The 23,436-nt window shown below is 43.8% G+C and overlaps 1 protein-coding gene across 4 annotated transcripts in view; it reads left to right on the plus strand.

Annotated features, from left to right (window-relative positions):
* EPHA5 (EPH receptor A5) overlaps positions 1–23,436 on the plus strand; it is a gene marked incomplete at its 5' end in the record, with an annotated part of 197,846 nt that overhangs the window by 108,477 nt on the left and 65,933 nt on the right. For all 4 annotated transcript variants that reach the window (XM_084263299.1, XM_084263300.1, XM_084263301.1 and 1 more), the window contains 2 exons: positions 1,592–1,747; positions 7,445–7,780. In XM_084263299.1, coding sequence (XP_084119425.1) covers positions 1,592–1,747; positions 7,445–7,780 — 492 coding nt within the window. The remainder of the gene's footprint in view (positions 1–1,591; positions 1,748–7,444; positions 7,781–23,436) is intronic.

Here is a 23,436-nt window from a genome sequence, read left to right on the forward strand (position 1 = left end):
GGTAGGCTTGGGAGCTGCTTCAGGGTTGCATGGTGCTTGGTGAGAGATCTTTGTGGTCTGAGCAAGACTAGGGGTGGGGCCTGGGCACGGTCTGTTGGATGCTCTTGGATTGCACTCCTGATGTATGAGTGATTTTCATGAGCAAAGACTTGCTGGTTGGCTGTAGGAGTTAGGAGATTATGTGCTGCTTTGGTGAAGAAGCTAGTGATGTAAAAGGGAAGATGTTGAGAGAGCTTCTGTGGTACTGAAAGTAGAAGAGCCAGATTTCAGGGCAGTGGTACTACTTGGTCCATCAGAGAAAAAGGGATCACTAGTAAAAACCTATACTTTATCCAGGGTGAAGATGAATTCACCTGAATTCATGTGCTGAATTTTAGCATATGACTTTCATTCTGATTGCCTGGGACATTCCTGGTGGGATAATATTAATGCTTTTGCTGTGAGCTTACTTTCTGTGGCAGCTAATTACAACTGGGGAACTTTGAATGTAAATAGAAAGGCTCTAGGATTTCCAGTTAACTTCTGTGAGTCTGGTAGCAGACCAATGCATTGTTGCTGTCATTCTGGGCAGAATTGTTTAAGAGCATCTCCGAAGGAAAAAAAAAGTAGCAGGGCCTTGGAGCGCCTCCATGTCTCTGTTTTTTGAGACAAACAGAAAATCGAGTTTTCCTCCTTTTGCTAACAGTGGGTTTGTAATTCTACTTATAATGGTACAATTATGTGTTTTTTTCCTAAAGCTGGGGTGGATGCATGCGAACTGTGGCTGTCACTGCTCCTGGCTGAGTGTGCACATGCAGGTGAAATGCTGAGTGCTTTGCTTAGGTGAAAGATCACTTGTTTCAGGAGGCTTGAAACAAGGTATTACTGTATTCACTTCAAATTATCTTAAAAAAATAATTCCCAATGTACCTGTAGCTGTATATTATGTTTGCGAGAGCAAAAATAGCTCTCAAGTCTTTGTGCCTTGTCATACATATATATTGGAGCTGGAAGGAATATCTCATATGGTGAGCATGCCTGGTTCAGGCTATACCCAGAGCAGTCTGTCTTATATGGAGCACTTTAAAATTCATCACAGGTTTGCAGGGGAAAAGACCCTAGGGAAGTAGCCTTATCACAATGTCTTAAAGCTGTCGATCTTGAGATCCCCTTCACCACTATGTTGCTATTTGTTTGCCAAGACATTGATTTCTGAGTGTACAACACCTTAAATGAAAGCCATGAGATGTATTTTGCCTGTTTTTCTAAGACTGAATGAAAAAACACCCCAAACACAATAATGTTTTCTAAAGCAGAGCTCAAAAGATGTTACCTCTAATGCATTCAACAATGAAAATAAATACTCACCAAAGGCAGGTGCTAGGGGGGAAAAAAACAACACCACAACAGCTTCTCATTCTCTTTTCATACAGATATTTAAGTATGCACTGTCTGTTAGCGACATTGGCTGGTTTTAAGTATGCAAACCATATAGTTCGTGAGTATTTGTCTGTTTTCTAGCTGAAGGGATGTTTGGGATTTTTTTAAAAGGAAATGTGAAGAGATTAATTTTATGATGGGAGAGCTTAGCCTGTGGTTCTTCTTTTCACAGTATGCAGACCTGGGTTCTTCAAAGCTTCACCCCACAGTCCATCCTGCAGCAAATGTCCCCCTCACAGCTACACGCTTGATGAAGCATCCACATCTTGCCTGTGTGAAGAACACTATTTTAGGAAGGAGTCAGACCCACCTACAATGGCCTGTACAAGTAAGCATGTGCTTATAGGGTTGTTTTTAATCCTTTCGAGCTGTTCCTGTACTGTGACTAGACATTATGATCCTAATTAATGTGCTTTTACAGCCTCTGAGCTGCAGTCTGAACTAGTTCTGACACACTTGTAACATCCCTGGCTTTGTCTCACATACCCCTAGTTACATGAGATTTTTCGGAGCCTTTTGGGGTAAACCCAGGAAGCATTTCTGTAGCAGACAGATGCTCCATCTCTTGCTGTCTTGCTGTGGAGTCAGCCAGCAGCATAGTATTTGGGCATCCCTATCAGTGCGTGCATGGGTACCAGTGTGGGGCAGGCACGCAGAGGAAATGATGGGTAGCGCTTGTCAGCGGTAGGCATTAATAAAGTCTGTACAGTCCTGTTTAGTATCACCTCCTAGCCTGTTTTTGTTAAACAAGCAAGGAGAGAGCCCTACCTTTCCAAGCTGTCATTCTCCAGTGTAGCCTCAAAACTCTGCTTCTCCAAACCTGCAGCAAAAATGTAGAGTTTATCCCCCTGGTGTAGGAGACAATAGTATAACAAGCAAATTGGGGTATAGGGAGTCCGAGGTGGAGTCGCTGGAATCAGCCTGGCTAATTCTGCCCTTTTTCTTCCATCTGTGAGCTGTCCTGCCAGCTATACTTTGAAAGTTTCCTGTTCAGTTTATGTTTCAGATACTTAATGCTACAACTTGCATGCCCCCAGCTAGTCCCACCGAGTGTAGTACAGGCCACATTTTTTTGCTCTGCGGGGTCTGTCATGGTTTGGATATGATTTATTTGTAGTGCAGAAGTGCTTGAAAGTGACCAAAGAGGAGCTGAACTACTGAGGCTGGAGCAAGTAGAACTACCAAGGAACTTAAGCAGTGGTGGAAAAAGTAGGTTTATGACTCCATGCACGCTTAAAGCCACTGGGCAGCAGTGCAGAGATGGCTTCCATACTGTTTCCTTGCATCATAGGTAGGGGCTTTTTGTGCATTCATCCCAGGGAATACAGATGTCCTTCCTAGCCTTCTACGTTTGCACTTCAAAAAGAGAAAGAAAAAGTCAGTTCCTGTTGGAGAGAGACTCTCACAAAAGAAATTGCCCTTGGCAGGTCTCTGCTTGCCCGCAGGAGGCACTTGGAGAAGAAATGGGGGCCTTGAACTCTGCATTTGCTTTTCACCAGCCAAAGGAGCATGAGGCACCTTGCTGTTGGAGGGTGTGCTGCAGAGAAGAAGACAGCCTTAGGCAGCAAGTCAGTAGCTGGTGCTGTAGGATCAAAGTGGTCTGGGCTGGGTGCGTTGTGCAAGTGCTTCTTAGTTTATTAAATAGGTATACCAACGTCTTTTGGAGCAGTAGCTAGGGTAAGTTGCAGTGTGAAAAACTTTGATATGAGGGCTTCTTGATGTCAGTTTTGCCCCTTGGCTGATTTTTAAAAACGCAGATAAATCAGGGATGATGAGGTCCAGCGTGGTATTGCAAAATAGGAAGAGAGAGGAGTACTTGGAGCTCCAGAAAGCCACGTAAAATTGACTTTTCTGTACAGGCAGAACCAAAGCCAGGAACCGATAGAGTTATGCCAGACTGACGGTGTCCACAGCGCCTCCTGCCTACCATTCGTGGTGTTGCTCTGTCCCTTCTCAGGATGGAGGAGTATGCATCCAGTCTTTCTGGCTGGTGAATTAGCACAGGGAAGGAGCTGCCATCCCTGAGGAAGAGGTTTGTTCGTGTCTGTGACCTGAGTGTAGGCCAGGATTTTCAGAGAGGCACAAACAAGCGTGGTGACCAGCTCATGTCAAAAAGAAATTAAATTTGAGTGCCTGCCACCCCAGGTTTCTGGTGCAATTTGAGTTCTGTAAGTAGAGGCTGTAATTTCTGATTCTGCAAATACAACGGGATTTTCTTACTATGTTTTTAGGCGGTTTTATGCCCATTTGTTGAGTGTTTTTTGAAGTTTGTTTGGTGCTTTATTGTTTGGGTGGGGCTTTTTTTTTCTGTTGTTGATTGCTTTAAAAGCTTTTATAGTTTAAAGCACAGTCATGGTGCCTGAAGTTGTACTAAGATATGGCTTGTCAGGGTACTGAGTGCCTCTGGGGCAGTTTTAATGCTGACCTCAGCTTCTGTCACCCGCTGCAAACCCCAGTGTAGCAGTTTGGGGTGTTGAAGTATCTCTGCTGGTATTTGTGCTTACTACCCCAAAGGCAGAGTGGATCATCTCTGAGCCTTCTCCCTGTGCTTCAGTCACCCTCACTTGCCTTACGCATCCTTTCTTCTCACTTTGTCCTGATCCAGCTGTATTTGTGCTGAAGGCGGTAAGAAGGGCCCACGTGCTACCCCAGCTCAGATGCAGGGGTAGTAAATGTTGGCAGTGGCAGTAAAAAGTAGGTATTGAAACTAACGTTTTAAACCAATCCATTTAGATCTAGAAGGGAGCATCCATCGTGACCTGAAACAGAAGCAAGAAAGACCTGAGTCATGACAAAAATATTGGGAGTTTTTAATGTGTTTTTGTTATTTATTATGGTGGAAGTTAATAACATTTATAGGATTTCTTCAACTTGAAATCTAGTTCATTTTAGGGAATACATCAGTGTTTGTTTTCAGATCTACACCTGCAAAGTCCCCTTGCTAGTTGATATAGCTATAAAATCACATTTTACTAATTTAAAGTGGATGCTTTTCAGCCCCAAGTTGCCTGAGTCTCTCCAGCACCACCAGCATCACTAACAAAAAGTAACTGCTACACACAACACAGTGAACTGCTCAGATAAGTACAGTGAGGGGGATAAATACATTTTTATTTAATTTTTTCCAGCTCCTTAAGCATGCTTTATGAGAAATGATTGATAATTTAGAAATTATTAGCGTTCTGATGAAATAATTGTTGCCCTCAGACAACAAAAAGTTTGGTTCTGATGGGCATTTGAGATTTCTCTTTAATGTTATTGTGTATCTTCCAGGAAGTAATTGCACTTTATTTCTTCTTAACTGACTAATCCGAGTTCCAGTCCCTTGCACATCTCTTTAAAATGAAAAAAACCTCTTTTTCTTTTTCTTTTTTTTTCTTTTCCCTTCCCATCTCTGACAAGTAACCTTATTACTGTTCAGAGCATGCTAGGGAAATATTTTTAATAAAATGACACATGGGACAAACTGAAACTTTTACAATATTTAGTGTAATAGTCTACTCACAAAAAGTTTATAATTAGCTTTATTTTCGGTGTGTACATATATATAGATTTGTATATTGAGGGTAATTTCTGTCTCAAGCTATATTTTTGAAACGTAAGCAAACAACAGGTTTGTTGTCCATCAGGAAAAATACCAGTATCTTTGTTTTCAGAAAGTATTTGCCTCTGGTCAACAAATTATGGTGCAGAAGGGGTGAATCTGGGGTGAATCTTCACTGCTTAGGGTTAAAAGTAGCAAATATTAAATAAATAAACAAAATCAATAAACTAGTCTCTTCATCCTTGACAAAAGGAGGTTGGAAATTAGAACAGACCTCCTCAGCCGACCAAGGCCCCCACTTCTGAAGGTAAAACACCCTTTTGTTCCTCCAGCTGTGATTTATCAAAGTTTTACCCAAGTGCAATTTCAGGATTCTTCAAGTAGGTCTTGTTAGATACCTGTAGACTACTAAAGACCTTTCTCTGTGCCCCTGTGAGAATGCTAATTTTATAGGTTATGAAGTCCCACTAGCTTCAAAGCACTTCTACTGAAGCTGAAGTTTTTAAGCCTTCAGGAAGAGCAGCTGACTCTTCCATATGTAAAAGCCTCTGATGACTTTACAAAAGTAATAATTTATCCCCCATTAGAGACACATTGTCCAGTAAGTGTGTCTTGTGACTGAGCTCTTTATTTTTTTCTAGAGTACTGGTAACAGTAAAAAAAGCATTCATCCAGTGGAAGAAAACAATAAGCGATTTAACTGGTTAAAAAAATATTATAACCCCTTGAGTATGATATACAGATATATATATATAGACAGATATATATATATTGGTACAGCAATGCAGAAAATAGTCCTGACTTGGGCTGTACCTTGGGGTCCTTAGCTAAATAGTGCTGGGTCCCTGGGGTGCAGATTTTGAGTGGCTTGGTCCCGTGGTAGTGATCTGAGGTGATCACACAACAAAACAAAGTTGATCTGCTCTTTCCTGCACTAACTCAGCTTTTCTCTTCAACTGCTTTTCCCCCACCCCAAAGGAAAAAAAAAGAAAAAAAATCAGGATTATTTATTTCCTCTGGCAATGTGTTTCTGATTTAATCAAAACAGCCTGAGTCAAAATCATGACAGTGTTTTTTCAGTGTTACCAATTTTATAGACTTTAAAAGGGGAATAAGAATGGGAAATGGAGGAAAAAGCTTCTGGTTTATAAGGTAATTTCATTTTTGCAGCACTGCTTGTTTTAAATAACAAATTGACTTTAATTATCACAACAAAATGAGAAAATGACAGCCTAAGACTGTAGAATTGGTATGGATTTCTGGCTGATGAAGCTACTTGTTGGGTTCTTTTCAAGGAACTGCTTATGAGTTTTCACAGCTTTATTCAAACCAAAGAGGGAGTAGATTGCCTTCCATCCTTTACCTCCCTTGGAAAAATCCCAGTCCTTGTTGTGTAACTTCTGGTGGTGCCATGACAAAAATCCACCCTGGTTTGCTTTGAGAAAATTCTCCTTTCTTCCTTGTTCATTAGCTTTCCCTGAGTATATAACATGTGGATCTCTTGCATGAGATTCTTGCTTGTCCTTTCACATTATCTTCAGGGTGTGCCTGCAGTTTACCCTTCACCTCCATCACAAGCCTGTTAAAAACAAAAAGCTTGCAGCACCTTCTACAACTAAGTAGTCTTGAAGGTATCTCCAGATGGGTTTTGCTTGCCCGGCTATGGCCTTTCCCAGCAGGATGTAGGAAAACAGCTTGGCTTTTGCAGGAGCTCTGCTACCTCTGCAGCAGCTGTTCCTCATTGGATGGCCTTGCCAGCACCATGCTGACATTCTGGACAGGGAGGCTTGGCAAAAAAAGCAAGCACAGTGTGGGTAACCAGCCGTGCTAGAGCTTGGCAGGGACCAAGAAGGTTGCCATTGAGTAGCCGGATATGACCGTGTTTCCAGTGGCCCGTGTAGATCACCATCTGCTTTGGGCTACATTGAGCATCACACATAGGTGGGATTTGGATACCCAGGCTTAGGTTTCACCGTTGCCAAATTGCTGATGGGGAGAGGCGGGTGCACACAAAGGAAAGATTTGGCATCTGAGTTGAGTACCTAAGGTAGCACGAATACCTCAGCACGTGTCGTTTTTAGGACCTAGGGGCAGTGAGGTGAGAAGGGGGAATCTTGCCCCCAGTGAAACTGACAGTGACTTGTACTGAGTAAAGATTTGCAGCTCCCTTTGCAGGAAGAGTGAGTGCATCAGGAGGCAACGTCCTGGGGTGGAGTGTTCTTCTTGTTGAGTTTGAGCCAGCCCCATGTCTTGTCCTCCTATGCAGGTGGCTGCATCCAGACACAGACCCCTTGAGGTTAGGTGGGAGTACTCAAAACAAATTCTGATTTTCCCAGTTCTTCGAGTGCTGCTGCAAAAGGTCCTCATGTACTTCTTGGCACACGAGCAATGGGACATCTCTTTTCAGCATAGAGAGTAGTAGAGAGCAGGATGACTGATAATACTGTTTTTACTATGTGTTTTTCTCACTTTACAAACCAGGACCCCCCTCTGCTCCCCGGAGTGCCATCTCAAATGTTAACGAGACTAGTGTCTTTCTGGAATGGATTCCCCCTGCTGATACTGGTGGAAGGAAAGATGTGTCTTATTATATTGCATGCAAGAAGTGCAACTCACACTCAGGTCTGTGTGAGGCGTGTGGCGGTCATGTCAGGTACCTCCCCCAGCAAACCGGCCTGAAAAACACCTCTGTCATGATGGTGGATCTGCTTGCTCATACAAACTATACCTTTGAAATTGAGGCAGTGAACGGAGTGTCCGACCAGAGCCCTGCAGCCCGGCAGTTTGTGTCTGTAAATGTAACCACAAACCAGGCAGGTAAGTGGATCTTCAACCTGGGGAAATATCTGGGGTGGGAGCCCGAGCCAGTCAGACCTGTTGCAGATCTCCCTTTGAAATGGGTGGAAGTCCCTAGCGTGGAGGACTGGACCGTGGCCTCTTCAAATATGTGTGTGTGGATTGTTGTGTCTCAGGTGATCATTTCTGCAGCCTTCAACATGTTTCCTTCCAGCAGCCCACATGTTTAGGATTTGTGGCTTTTTCTTCTTACACTAAGTTACCCAGAGGTCCCTCCACTTCTTTGCATTTTGGCGTGTCCACCCATTAATCCAGAAAGAAAAGACTTGTCCCTCTCCTGTTGGGAAAGGGAAATTTCTAGGAGTACATTTTGATTCCAGATGCCAATGGTTAACATGCCTTAACTTCACAAACAGTTACCCAAGAAAATTGCTGCGACTGACTTTAGGAAGTTTAATCTCTCTTCTGCACTGTGATGCTAAGGTGACTGGACTCTGGCTGGTGACTTACGGTATGTTGTCACTGCTGCTCCGTCAAGGTGGGGCTGAGATGTCATTGTGTACTGTGTCCTTCTTGGGTTTGCAACCAAAGAAGATCATGTAGACTGGTTTGTTCCTCTGTCTGGGGCTCAGATCTATCTGCCCTTCCTTTGCCCAGCGGTCGAAAAAAGCTGTAGTCTTGGATGCAGGTGGGGAGTTGCTGTTGTGCCCTGTCATTTGGATGTTTGACGTGAGAGAAAAACCATCATTACATCTGCTTTCGTGCACATCAAAACACCAGGCACATCACACGGCTTCTGTAAGCCCCGGAGACCTGTCTATCCTTCTTCTCTTTTCCCTCATGCTCTCTGCTTTAGGATCTCTCCCTTTGCCTACCTGACTTGCTTCCTGCCATTTAATTCAGAGCTCCCCAGCGGCACCTGTCTGCTGTGGAGCCCTCCCACGAATGTGGACCAGTGGCATTTGAGTACTGTGCTGCCAGATCACCAGAGTCACCACTTGCCTTGTCCTTACAGACAGGGCTGTGCCAGGAAACCTGTTGCGGTGTGCAGCCTAATAGCTAGATGGAGATTGGCAGATCCTCACTGCCGAGTAGAAAAATGCTAACGGGAGCAGGGCTGCATTTCATTCCTGCTACCTGGGAGTGCATGTGCTGGCTTGGCAGCCAGCAGCATGAGAGTGTGATTGCATCGCACTTCATCAGATACCTGTCCTGGTAATTAGGCTGGGTTGTGGAAGTGTTGGACAAATCGTTCTGATATATCTCTGAAGGAGAGGAAATGAAGGCATGCCCAGGGTTGCTGCTAATGGATGTGGCAGGAAATCATCTGGAGGAACATCAATGGATGGCAGTATGACACCTGTTGAAGGCACCTGTTTAATGCAGATCAGTGGGTGTCACAGTTCTAATGCTGTTTACTGTTTTCCCGTTGTGAAGGCTGCTGCTGGCAACTCTATTGTTGGAAAAGTGTATGTTCTTTCTAGTGGGTTTGCATTAGTATTTTATTGCTGGTGTTGGATTTTCCTTGATGTGCGAAGTTTAATCCACATAAACCCCAGTAAACATAGATGCACCAGAGGAGATGATACATCGCTGATCAGCGCGGACTGAGGAAATGGTTTGTGAGTCATGTCATAAACTCCCCACAATTGCAGCAGGATTTCTCCATGTAGCTGCCTTCCTGTGCATCAGGCCAAGAAAAACTTCATTGCCCAGTTGTCAACCTCCAGCCTCATATTAAAAGGGCTGTTATAGGAAATGATGGACCTGTGACAAATATGTCACCTCCTAAGTGGGCGAGTGTAGCTTCTGGTTCACTGGTGGAGCCTCAATCAAGGAGATACTGAGGGATCAAGCCATGAGTGTTTAATTCGCGGTGGGGTCTTTAATTCTCAGGTTTGACTGAATCAAAACTCTGTCCAAAACAAGGAGTGGTGACTGTATTTTGTTGTGTCTCTGAGTGGTCATAGCTCTCATTCAGGAGAGCAGCCAGGCCTGTAACTGTAGCATCAAACAGGCTTCCCAGCACTGTGCTCTTTAGGCACTCCCAGAATGGTCATCGGTTTGTCCACACCAGAAATAAAGCAGCTGTGGAGGGGGACTCTGTAAATCAGACTAACTACAAAGCATGGAATGTGGATATCTGTTTTCTTAAGGTGTCTCCAAAAAATGTCCTTTGAGGCAGGTAATGGAACTGTGTAGGTGGGGTGGTCCGTGCCTGGCCACACCCAAAGATGCTGGGTAGCTCTGAAAAAGTCTCACCATTTCAGCTATCCTCCCTCAAGCAACAGCAGATAGGGCACATGGGCCTTCAGGGACTCTCAGCCCACTCACCTTCCCCTTGGAGTTGCCACCAAGAGATGCAGCTCTGGGGCCTCATCCTTTCCCTCACACAAGTTTCCTGCTGATATGATTACATTTTCATGAAGGCTGATGTAATGAAGTTGAGTCACTAAATGCAGTGACATGAGGCCAACGGTAGCAGTAGGAGAAATCCTGCTACAAGAACTGCTGGCTGTGGAAATGAAAAAATTGCATGCTGTGGGATAGGTCTGACTGCTGGAGTCCCACTGGCAGGTATTCACTAACCCAGCACTGCAGAGAAATGCCAAGGTCTGCTTTGTTGGTTTGGCTTTTGTCTGTCCCAAAAAGACCATGCTAATTTCAGGACTGCAGTGAATGCGCAGTGGGGTGCTGGGCACACCACCTCTTCTGTGCACGGGAGCTTTTGGCAGCAGAAACAACATCTGTTTTGGGCTCTTGAAGGGATTGCTTCCTGTAAAAAAAAAAGTGTTTTTCTCTAAAATAATTTGTCCCCCTTCCTCTCTCCCCAATTTAAAATGATGAGAAAAAGAATTGGCACCAGCAATCAGTCTGGCATTTTCAGACTGATGTAATTGTCCTCTGAACTTTTGAAATCAGATTTGGAAGTAGAGCAAGGAAACTAATGTTTTCTGCACAAGAGGAGTCAGATTCGCTAATCTCAGCTGGTGACCCCAGCATGCTTCTGCTCCACTAGTCACTGGGGACTTGATGGTACTTGGGATGGGACTGGTCTGTGCACGGGACACAGTGGCCTTAAGGCTCCCCATACAGGACTAGCTCACGTGTCACCCTCTTGCAATCTCCAAACCTCTCCTGTTTCTGTGGTAATGGATACAGCACTATTGGGAATGTGCAGATGTTTTTGGATGGAAAACAAGTGTCTGTAAAGGGTGAGAAATGCCACAAGCCAGGGGAGGTGGAAAATGCACTGGCCTTCATCATGGCTACCCTAGAGTTGCTGCAGGCAATCAGAGGACCTTATTCCCTTTGTAGGCACGTGGATTGGCCAAAGTATGGCTTTCCCCTATGGGATTGCTGCAAAACACGTGCCCAAGGGACTTCCCAGCACAGATGGCAAGGGGCCATCCATAATACACTCTCACAGCACATCAAAAAGCGTGCCTTGCACACATAGGCTGGAGCCCAGTGAATAATTCATAAGTGGCAATGATAGGATTGAGTTAGCCATTGTTTTCTTGTTCATGGTTTTGCTCGTTTTCATATTTTTGAAACTGCCACCTATTCAGATGGTTTCCAGAGAACCAGTAATACTCTGCCACTAATATTGAAGTTTGCTTTTCAAGTGACGACGTGTGAGCATTTTTCTGTGATTTCACCAACCTGGATGATTAAGTAATGCTGTCACTCTAGACAGAGATGTGCATCTCCCTTGAGGTCTTTCGTCTTATCTGTCCTGTATACAGAAGGCACCTACCATGACATCTTGGTCAGAGACGTGTGTCTCATAATAGTTCCGTAGGGAGCGAGCAGTTGTGAATCATGGTTGCCTGCACTCCTGTTGTATCATTGTAGGAGCACACAGTAAAGATGCAATGCTTAAAACCTTTCTAGGCTTTAAACCTGCCAAGAGTATTTACTTTAAGCCAGCATCAGCAGCCGAGCAATTTTCTTTGCTTTTCATTTCCAGCATCTCCCATGCTGTGTGTGGCTTCAGGCACAGAGCTGGCCTGGAGGTGAGGGGGAGGTATGAGTGGGGAGGTTCTCCTGCTGGCATCCCAAATGCCACAGACTCCTTTACACTTTTAAAGACCTTCTGTGTGTGTGTTTTCAGATAACCCCCTGCCTGTTTTCTGTTTGAAAAGTTGGAAGTCAGCATTCAGTCCCTTTTTGTGATCTGTATGATTCAGTTTTCAAGCCTTTTTGGGGAAAAGGGGAAGAAAGATCTAGATGTGCTTGCTAACAGAGGAGGAATTTACATGGCTAATGCCTCAAGGAGTCTGCGTGCCCAAGACCATACCAGAGATACAAGTTGCATCCTGTGGTGCAGCAATGCTATTTAAGCAAAGGTGGTGGAGGACAGGATGTGGCAGCCCATACTGCTGTCTGGGAGGCATGGCTAGCGTCTTCCTTGACCAAAAAACCCACTAGTTCTTGGAGTAGGGAGGCTCGTTGAGAGCTGTAAATCCTTGTTTTGATTGTGCAGGCTGGGGTGCTGCAGTGGAGGAAACAAGGGAGAAAGTGTTTTCCTTAGCACTTGGGATGTACCAGTCTTTGGAGAGCAGCTAAGGGCGATTCAGAAAAGGAACATCAGAAAATGAGGCAAGATGATGGCTGTTCTGGGAAGCATGGTTTCAGCGATTGCCTTTGAGAATGAGCAGGCTTAAGTCCTGGAAGGTCCAGGGTCTGATTCTTGTGGCTTTCAAGTCTTACAGGCTTGTTTGGTTTGGCTTGAGGAGTGGAGCAGTTTGCTTATTTTCCTTAGGAATAACAAAAAATTTCCAAGAGGATACTCCAGTAGATGCAGCAGATTGCATGTATCTCATGTGAGAAGTAAGATTGGTTTTGAAGCTCTACTTTTCAACCAGAACTGCTGACCCAGAGTCTGTGCAAGCTTAAGTGGGTGCTTATTTTAAGAAAAGTCCCTTTCCACAGCCAGACCGATGAGCAGGACTTGCCTATAAACGTCCATTGTAACAGTACTTGATCCACTGAGCTAAATTATCTTTGCAGTGATGGTCAGTAGTGGATACTATAGGAAGGGTATGAGCACGAAGCAAACACGTGCCGCTTCCTTAGAGTGCTCTTCAACCTCTGGGGACAACCTCTTTGTGCTTTATAGCCCTTAATGGATTTTTTTCCCGTGAATTTGTCTAATCATTTTATAAACTCCAAGAAAATTTTAGCAGCTGCGGGCAATCTTATATGAATTCAGAACGTCTGATAGTTTAAGCTGTGCTTTAAATTCACATTGGTCAGAGAGGAGCTATTAGTGGCATAAATAAGAGGGTTTAAGGCTTGCAATTGCCCATCTATTTGGAAAGCACTGCCATTTAAAGATGCTGCAGTAGCTTCCAGTGCATTAACACAGGTATTGCAGCATTTAACATAGATCAATGTACTCTTAAAAGTGAAGTGTAATCTTCAAATACAAGGATGGGCAAATACAGGGGTATTTTAATAAACAGAAATAAACTAGTGCTGCCTCGAAGACCTTGGTCTCTATTTAAACCTGGGTGCACCTTGCAACATGGTGTGCGGCAGCACGGCAGCGCCTTGCAATGGGATCCTTCTGCTGGCTGTGAACACTCTTTGTGTCCAGGGAGTTGCAAAAATGAGTATCAAGCTGCCAGTGAGGGTTCAGGCAGGAAGGGAGAATAATTTCATTTGTGAAGTCCCATGCGTATGCTGGTAATCAGCTTCAAGAAGTATTTTGCTTTATTTTTGAAGCATGGTCACATGTAATCAGAGAACGCAATCCTAGGTAGTTAAGAAACAAACACACTGGCAAAGTAAAACCTGAAAGCCAGTAATGCACAAAAGGTTTATTGTTTGAATTTTTTTTTTGTGATGGCTGCATTTATTCTGAATGCAAAATCTTCATCCATCGTCCTATTCCAGAGTCGTGAGTTCACCCCAGCCCAGATGGCTGGGTGTCTGCTACCAAATGAATTATGGATCAGCTGAATATTTTACAGGTTTTTTTATAACTCCCCAGTTGGTAATTGCTACTTTTTCATAGTTTGTAATAAGTCTTTTTGTTATACTTGGAGTATTAGAAATATGTGCTTGAAAGAATTATTTAAATCTGAAAAAATATCCCCCAAATTACAATAGGACTTTTAGCTAGAGATAATTTTTATTCTTGAAGTCTGAGACAACCCCGTTGTTGATGTATGTGGACATTAAAAGATTAAACAAAAAGCTTTTTCCTGCATCTATAGACAGACATTTCAATTTTGACATGAAATTAAAATGTCTTAGAGGTGAAAATAAAAATAGTAGCAACAGTCATCCCCCATCCACCCTCCTCCTAAAAAAGGGAAAGAGAAAGGCACTGTAGTTGTCAGTAGGTGATCCAATTGATGACGTCTATTGTGTGTTGTGCAGTTGGGTGCTGGTTTTACCATCTCCCAGTGGCAGCAAGACAAATATCTTTATGGTAAAGCAATTAGTCTCCTTCAAGGTAGGCTATGAAAAGAAAGTGCCAGGTTACACCCGGGGAAAATTTATCCATAGACTGCACCCAGATAGTGCCATGGAGCTGGGTACGAGGGAGCAAGAGCTGTCCAAAACACTCTGCTTGAGGTGCTGCAGCCAGCAGGACTGCCAGTGATTACTCCAGAACATCATGGAGCTGCTGGGATCACTTCCAGCAACATATCCCCAGGCTTGGGGTAAAGGGCAATCCGAGTCTAGATTTTGAGAGGCGTATAAGGAGCAAATATTGATGTTTTCCAAAAAAGCATGGAGCAGGGTGTGCTGTGATCAGATATCATAAGAATTTTACAAGGTCAGAGCTATTAAGGAACTTGTGTTTTTGCAGAGTACTACAGATGTTACACTGCGAGAGTGATAGTGCTGGTTTAAAATTTTATTCCCCATTTTGCTGGCTTATTTTTAAAGGATTGCCAAGTAATCTTATATTAATCTAATTCTAATCACCTTAACACATGGTCTTTGGGGCCAAGGAGTTGTCTTTGTATTGTGCTGAGCGCAGTACTTGGCAGAGAGCAAAAATAAAGCATCTAAAATGGTTTCACTGCCCAGTTGACACCGTTGTATAGATTATTTTTTTTCCATGAATGCAGCTTCTGAATTTTACTGCTAATAAAATCCTATTCAACTCTTTAGTCTCAGTCCGCAAGCTGATAATTCCTTTGTCTGATGTTATTTCTCTGATTTTAGCATTAAAGGTAGTTTTACATTTTTAACACCCTGCATAGATGATACTTCAAAGTGCTCTTAAGACACCAGGACTCAAAAATAGCCAGAAAAGAATGTAAAAATACTTCCAGTGCTGTTAGAGAAATAGCAGGGGACTTGTAGGCATTTAATAAACATCCCACTTGCTCTCTGGCTGCAGCTTCTTTCCTGTACCAAGTAAGCTCTTTATACTAATCTGCCTCAAAAGTTAAATGTAACGGTGGAGGAGCCAGAGTTGTTTGAAAGATTTGAGTTTCAGTAATTGTGCATTAAGTGAGCTGTGCTGTAACGACTTCTCAGGCCCTAACTCCTTTCCCATGCAGCTGCCATTCTGGTAATAGGAATTTGAACAACCATGAAGGTATAAGTAAGCACATGGCAGCGTGTACGTGCTTGTGTGTGCGCAAACATCCAGGGAAAATGCTGGGCAGAAGACAGAGGTTACCCATCCTTGTCACATGTGTATCTGTGACAGCTCTGTAAAGCTTATGCCTTTCACTCTTGCTGCCCTATTATCAAATTGCACGCTAGCCAGGCCTGTGTTCAAAGAGGATGGTGGCTCTCTGCGCTGCAAGGCCATCTGACCATTTTTTGGCCCTATTTTCCTCCTGCTTGGTTTCTTGTTTCTTGAGTGCAACCTCACCTTAGTATGAACTTTATAATTTTTTAATTTATTTGTTCATTTGGCCAGATTTTTTCCCCCCCTCTGTTGCTTATTCACCTGGTGCCTGCACATGCAGAGCAGGCTGGCTTCTGCATCTTGGGAAGCATTTTGCTGTGTCCAAACTGAGCTCCAGCTTGCCATGTGCATGAATTACAGGTTCCTGATCAGTGTTTTACAGTTTCAGGCTGAAACGCTTTTCTTGCCTAAATTGGTTGCAATTGGAGAGGTGTCTTTCAGCAAGGCTTGGAAGGTTTTCTTCCACATCATCTACTGTGGGTGCTATTGCAGTGCACTTCAGAAGCAAAAGCCTTGCTCGTTCCTCAAAAGATGTCTGAAAAGTCTGGCTAGTGCTTTATGCCAGCTTACTGCCCCTTCTCTCCTTGCTCGGGGACACACACACGCCCCATGATAACAATTGGAGAGCTCTACCTGGAGAGCCAAGAGTAGTGGCAAGTTGACAGACAGCCCAGCAGTAAACTGTATTTCTTCCACAGCAGCTGAGCCAAAGTTCAGCTACATGCAAATATTACAAAAATGCTCAAGAGTTAGAAAGCTGTAATTAAAATGCACTTCAGATGTGATCATTGGCCAGTGTGGTGGAACGCTTTCTGCATCTCCTGATCCTGGAGGAACAGTCCTGATCAAAGCGAGTAACTAATGGGAATTCCAGCTAGAGCAGTACAATAGAAATCACCAGAAGGAAAGCATGATTATTTATTTATTATCCTACTTCTCTAGGCTTGATAATTTTTAAGAAGGCCCTGTACAAATCGATGCAGTACACCCACTGGCTATGGCAGCACCAGGCAAAGGTTTTTCTACTGCAATGCAGCAACCTGTGGTGATGCATTGTTCTTTACTAACATGCACCGAACACACAGGCCTGATCCCATAAGTGCTTCAACTTGGGCAAGCCTTGGAGGGAACGCTGCTCTGTGGCAGTTGATGGAAAAATTGTAGACTCTGTTATGCATTTGGCAAAATCCACCCTTTGGAACTTGGCCAGTGGCAGTGGCCAAGTCAAAGTGGTAGAAGGGGCTTTTCCTCCTGACCCCTTTAGCTCTGCAGGACCTTTGGCAGAGAAAGATGAAGATGCCTCAAAAGCAAATTTGCAGGGTTAGGTGGAAAATGCCTGTGGAGGGCACCAACACCTGCTTGCTGCTTTCCAGGGAATACACATTGCAATTGTCTGCCTTGTTTCTGCATCCTACTGTGCTAAACTTGTGCATCTTTGCTCTGTGCCCCAGAGTGAGATGAAAGGAAACACTATTAAATTAGGTAAAACCAGAAAGCTTGGGCTTGCCTTTCTTGCTTTGCAAGGATTTATGGGACCCTGTGTGCAATTTCTTCGTAACTTCTTCCCATCTTTCTGCAATCTGCCTCAATCCAAGGAGAGAAAGTGATGCTCAGCCAAGTAGGTTATTAATTGCACTGTCTACTGATTTGTCTTTCATACAGTTCAGCATTAGTGTGGCTTATTACAGGGGACTGATTTGCACTGTAGTGTTTTACTGTCATCTCCAGGGCTTTGCTATCCCCACAATGGGTTCCTGCCTTGGATCATTAAACCACGCAACTCCATGGTTCTGCCTTGTTCTCCTGAGGGGTGGCATGAAGAGCATGAAATCGCTCGCTGACCTTGCCAGAGGCTTACAGTACAAGTCTCTAAATGCCTGGCCACACAAGGACAGTTTCCACAGAGAGGTGCTCTCACCCAGTTCAGTAAACTGGAAGACTATCACTGCAGAAATGACCTGGTTATTTAATTTATTGTCCATCTATCTGTACCAGGTACGATTTGGTCCCTGCAAGGAAATGGAAAGGAGCTAGAGGATGACTGGGCAAGGATGCACATGAGGGCACAGACCCATCTCTGCTTTTTCCAAAATTGCAGATAGCAACTAGCAAAGCTGAGTGTGCATGAAGGACAAAATGCCCTGTGCTTTCCGCAGAGGTGATGCACCAAAACCTCTGCTTCATGTTGGCTGAGGCTTCGAGGGGGACCTCTGCCAGTGTCAGATAGCCTTGCAGAGCTTTGAGTGCTATTTGCAACCCCTGCAGAACATCTCTGTAAAACAAAACACATCATTGTAAAGTAGTCAGGCAGTTGGTAAGTATTGCTTGTGTTCAGATAACACTTGTGCATCTGTTGTGGCCTCACACTGTTCCTGTATCTTCTGATATTAGTCAGTGAATTATGACTGCTATTTTGAATTCAGCTTGTACAGTGTCCGGTTCTTCATTTAGGAAAAAATATGGAGGGGAAATGCATGGTCATTATGCAAATGAATGCAGTAAATAAGCGCAAGTTGGCTCAGCTCGATTGTATCCAGGCCTGAAGGATACAGCATCATTGGAAGGGGTGCCTAATGTTAGTAAATTACCATTGCATTGTCTACAACTTCCATACTGCCTTTCGTCAGGGAGGTTGTTCAGGCATCTGGATTGTTGATGAGGAAACTGAGGCATGAAGATGCAGTGTGTCTGCTGGAGGGTGCACACACCAGAGGTGGGATACTTCTTGCTGCTCCTCTGCTGCTGCTGACCCAATTCCCATCAGGGCTGGAGCCCTGAGCTGCGATGGAGGTGTTTCCTAACCTGTTTGGCAAACTGACTTGAAGGGCAGCTGGTCAGATTGCACCAGAGATGAGCTGACAGGCAGTTTGTTGGGTTTGGGGTTTGTTTTGTTTTTTGTTTTTTTTTTTTCCCCTGAATTAGCTTCAGTATTGCTGTGGTTTCAGTTTTCACTGCAGTTTCAGTTTTCACTGCAGCATGAAAAATAGAAATGTCAGTCAGTAGTATATCCAAAGCATTTAGTATGCTGAATAGCTTGGGGAAAAATGTGGTGGGGGGTCTTTTTGTTCCCAAATCAACAGTGACAGTTCCATTCTTCCCTCTTTTACACCATCAGTAAGGAAAGATAATCTTTGATCCAAGTGCAGCTGAGTGCAAGGTATTGTCTGCAATACCTTTGGTTAGTGAATTGTGCTTTGCTAAAAATGGAGCCATTAATAACATGACAGTCCATTTCAAGTGGTCACAAATTCCAGTGCCCGTACATGATTAAATTTAACTAAAATCCCAATCCTTTTGGCTTCCTATCCAGCAGGAAAGCAATTGCTACCTCTTCAGTAAATATGTTGGGTTTTATTTGGCCTTTGGCAGTAATAGTATTTACAGTGGCTTGGCAACTATTCACTGATGAGTGTCCAAAAAAAGCACTTAACAAAAATCAAGCGATAGCAGTAATGAAGTGCTAAAGATGCTGACACTTTGTTTATCCTCTTGAGAGATTAGCAAAGATTTCAGCAGCTTCTCCTGGTTTCTCTGCCTCTTAACTTTTGAAACTGGATCATGAGACAGCATCTGCAGGAACTGGTGATGGGGCTGCCTCCCACACAGGGGCATCACTGCACAGGTCTGTGTCAGGCTGTCCTCCGTTCAGGTGCTGTGGTCCAGGGTCACACAGCCCTCTGGTCCCTGTGGCTGAGCCCCGAACAGGTGCCTTTGATCTGAAGTATGGGGGCTGTCAGGTCTCCTGCCTCCCTGTCTCCTGTTCCAGCTACTCTGCCTCATAGAAGTCATAGTGTACTTCTGGGGATGGGACACGCATGTGGCTCCTGAAGCAGTGGTCCCTGGAAGGTCTATCTGTGACTTTTCCATAGCAGGAGAGATTCAGTGCTGCATCCAGAGCAGCACTCCGGCGCGCACAGCAGCCATCTTCTCTCTTTGCTGGGTAGGAGCTTGAAAACTTTGGAGATGCCTTGAGTCAGATGTTTTTATAGCTGCTATTTGGCTGAATCCAGGAGTGTTTTCCTCTCTGAGAGAAGCAGTAGCTATTTTTCACAGACCAAATGAAGCCACCTGTTGAGTTAACTGGGCTTCATTTGGTCCCCAGGCAGCCCTACACAACCTTCAGGGCCCAAAGGAGTCTTTGAAGTACCATTGAATTTCATTGTTAATGTCTCAGTCATTTACCCTGAATGGAAGAGGGTATTTTTTTTTTCACTGGTAGGCATGAATAAACTCTCCAGATTGCAGGAAATAATCCCTCTTAAAGGAGAGTTAAAAGCACTGTCTTATAATATAAGATGGGAGGAGGCAAGAAAAAGGAAACCTGGTGCCAAACTGTGCCTAGGACTGCTCCAGCTTTTCTTGAAAGCGCTGGATTTTGTTCAGTGATTAGAAACAGAATAAATCAGATGAAAGGAAGGGAGCTGATGACAGGGTGATACATGTGTCAGAGAAGGGGAGGGAGTGGCAAAGGAAAAGCCCATAATGTGGGTGACTTTAATTATGTGGAAGGTGGGAAGATTGACTTCCCAATCCTGAGCGGGTGTGTGAGAAGATACATTAGGCTATATTCTATCAGGGGTTGATGAGGTCTTCTTGAAGATGTTAGTAGTTACTTGGAAGCAAAAAGGTACACTTGCTGGCAGTATTTATGAGAGCTTTAATTACATTTCACAGACTGAGTTCCAATTAGAAGGGAAGGAAAAAAAAAGAGGAAAGAGAAGATGTACAGCATGTGTTAAGAGCACGGTGATAAATCTATGGGTGAGGAGAATGGTAAACAAGGTAGCAGTACATGATGGCATCATTTGCACACTTCTATTTTTAGGTGTTTATCCAAACTTCCCTTTCCACCTCCCCCATCACAAGCAAAATGCTCATAAAGGGGTCAAACACAGGACTCTGTTACTCATCTTCTAAGATGGGTAGGCAAAGATCATTTGCAATTGCTGCAGTACAAGGCTATTACTTTTTTCTTTTTTTTTTTCTTTTGCCAAATCATTAACTGTGTCATAAAACAGCACTCCAGAAAAGGCAGACAGAGACAGATCGCAACATTTGTCTGTGTGCTCGTGTGAACAGTGGAAAAATATTGCTATCATTAGTGCATCCTTTCACATGGTGCTTAACACTGCAGGTTCCCACACTTAGAACCACAGAATGGTTTGGATTTGGTACCCATTATCCTTGTTATAATCTCACCTAACTGGCTTCTTACCCAGATGACCATGAAGTCTGTTTATTTTGATGTCAGGAGGTAACACTGAAAAGGGAGATGTGTACATTTCTCAGCACTGGCTTAATTCTTTTCCCACTGTAGTCAACCAGGGACTTTGCCGTTTACCCCCTGTAAGGACAGTACCTTCATGTGAGTGACTTTGGCACAAGACTCTCACTGCAACCCTCTTACATGCCTCAGAGAGAAGCTTTGTTGTATGCTTTACTTGTGGTGTGAGCTCTTTGCCAGTATCCCCGCAGGCGATTCAGGTAAGAGATGTGTTTTGGCTAATGACATTGGCGTTGGGCATGGGGAATACCCTGGATCTTGCGGTAATGTTAATTAAAGTAAAGGTGAGTCTGCAAACAGCTCATGACGAACACTGAAGATCTGGCTGGAGAGTAGCAGGAATTAGCTAGTGAGATTGCTTTCATTTCAGATAACATCATTCTTTTCACTAATAAAAGGGCTAACAGCATTCCTTAATAGCAGAGAAATGGCTGCAGTGAAGCCCTGACAGTACTTCAGCCAACGGGAATTTTTGCTCTTCTGTATTTCCACAATCATGCTTGGAAAGTTAAAATGGATGAAAGGAGAAAACTCTCTTTTCTTTGTTGATGTTGAAACCAAAATCCTTGTTTATTTAAAAGTAGCTATGTCAGGAGTAAGGTATGATGGAAGATAATTGCAAAATTCTTACTTGGTAATTAGTATCTTGCAGCCATCTTAATGCTATTAAGAAACAGGCATAATTGCACGTAGGACGCGTATATTTAACATGGGAGCTGGCACTTCAGACCATTAGGAAGTATCTGTAGCTTTGCTGTATGCTGCACATAGATTAATCTAGTTTAGGAGACTTAAGAGCCTGTCAGAGAGATGCTCCCATCATCCGAGCAGTTTTACTACCAAGTGGTGGGTGAGCACTTGGAGAGGCACCAGATGTTGCCCATGTCCCTGCCTCAGTAACATTGTGGGTTCCTGATATTTATGCACTTCCAGAGATTTCTCTGTTTCTGGCTGCAGTATTCACCACTGCCTGTCCAGGAGGGAGTAGTGTTCAGCTCCTTCTGAGTTCTGTCGCGCAGGGTGTTAATGTGTGCCAGCATCAGAGGAGAGAAACCTGGACTCCTGGGAGATGCTGGGAAGAGGCTTGCCTATGAATAGCCATGGCCACACGTCACAGGTGCAGGGCTCTGCAGCATTAGATGAAAAAACTGTTGGGGATTAAACCTGTTATCTTGTCAGCCCATCAAAGGAAGTATAGGTGGAAGCAGCTTAGTGTGGAAATAAGCAAGACTGGAAGTCATGGCTAGGAATAAGACAGGAACAGCTTGCCAAGGGAAGGGGATTTTCAATAAAAGATCATCATTAGCAGCTCAGCACTCAGGGCTTTTTAATTAAATGAGTTTGGGAATGAATGGACAAGGAAGATCTCAGAGGAGAGATTGTTTCAGCCACAGGCCTAAAGCTACCGCCAAAGATGAGGTTGTACGTGCTTCAGCAGAACATGTTAATTGTGAACCTCACAGTACTTTGTGAGGGACGTGAACATCCCTCTGCACATTTTACAGGCTGCAAGGGAGAGTGAAGTGATATTTTTCCCAAGGTCACTCAACATCTGAGCAGCCGGGTTGGGAAGAGATGACAAGTCACCAAGGTCTGGTGGCACTGCGCTTTGCTGGAGTTGAGGCTGAGCCAAAAAGTTAATTTAGTTTATTTGTGTCCTCCCCTTCTCCCCCATGTTTCTTAACTACTATTTAGTGCTCTGCACAGGGATACAAGATTAAGGGTTGAATCTTGGTGTAGATCTAAGTCATTTCTGGTGAGGACTGCTGAACTGTACAGGACAGTAGATAGCATCTCTTCCAAAATTGAAGAGTAAATTTTTTTTTTCTGGGTTAATCAATAGCTGACTGTACGTCCAAGTGGTCTTCTGTCTTCTGTTTCATTCATTAGTTTGGCTAATTCAGTACCTAGAGAGATGTGTTATGTTTCCCTTAGCAGATCAAATTCTTGTCTAAGGTGTATGGAAGCTAATTCTCATGAAGGCGGTGAATAATCTCTCGTGCAGACGAGGTATGGCCTGGTGTCTCAACTAGGTTTGATCTCTTCCCTCTTTTTCTCTGAGTGTCTTCACAGCTACTGCTCGCGTTTCTGTTTGGGCTTTAGAAATTATGACTCTAAACATAACTTTTTTCCCAAGGTGTTGAGAAAGCAAGATCCTCTGGTGCATGAAAGCATAATCATTTAGATTTTCATTCTGTTAAAAATGCAGTGTCTTGCACAACTGGCTTTTTTTTTCCCCACGGTTTTCTGAAAACCCTGTGCCCAGGTCATTTAGTATATAGTTGTAGTATATGATTTGACATGGCTTATGAGGAACAGGTGAAACAGAGAGCATCAGACTTATTATTGGGTCAGTGACAGATATTTTTTGAGTTACCAGAGCTTTATCATAGTGACCATCCTGGGTCTTGTCAGTAAAGAGATGATCTCGAGAATTAGATCACTGAGGTTATAATATACTACTGTGTTAGACAAGATTCATGGTCGAGAGAGGATATGGCATTTAATGGCCCTTTTAAATGTCACATCCAGGCCTTAAAGGCCATAGTCTCAGAAAAAACAAAAGAGAACATGGCTAGCTCAAGCGGTTTTGAAATGAGCACCACCCCAGTGAGGCCAGTGGGAACTCCAGGTCCGTATTTATGCAGCAGATACCAGACCAAGCGGCCACTGGAAGCCATGCAAGGATGATAGCAGTATCTTTCTTGAGATACAAGGTAAGAT

The sequence above is a fragment of the Gallinula chloropus genome, assembly GCF_964237585.1.
Source record: "Gallinula chloropus genome assembly, chromosome: 4".
Lineage (NCBI taxonomy): Eukaryota > Metazoa > Chordata > Aves > Gruiformes > Rallidae > Gallinula > Gallinula chloropus.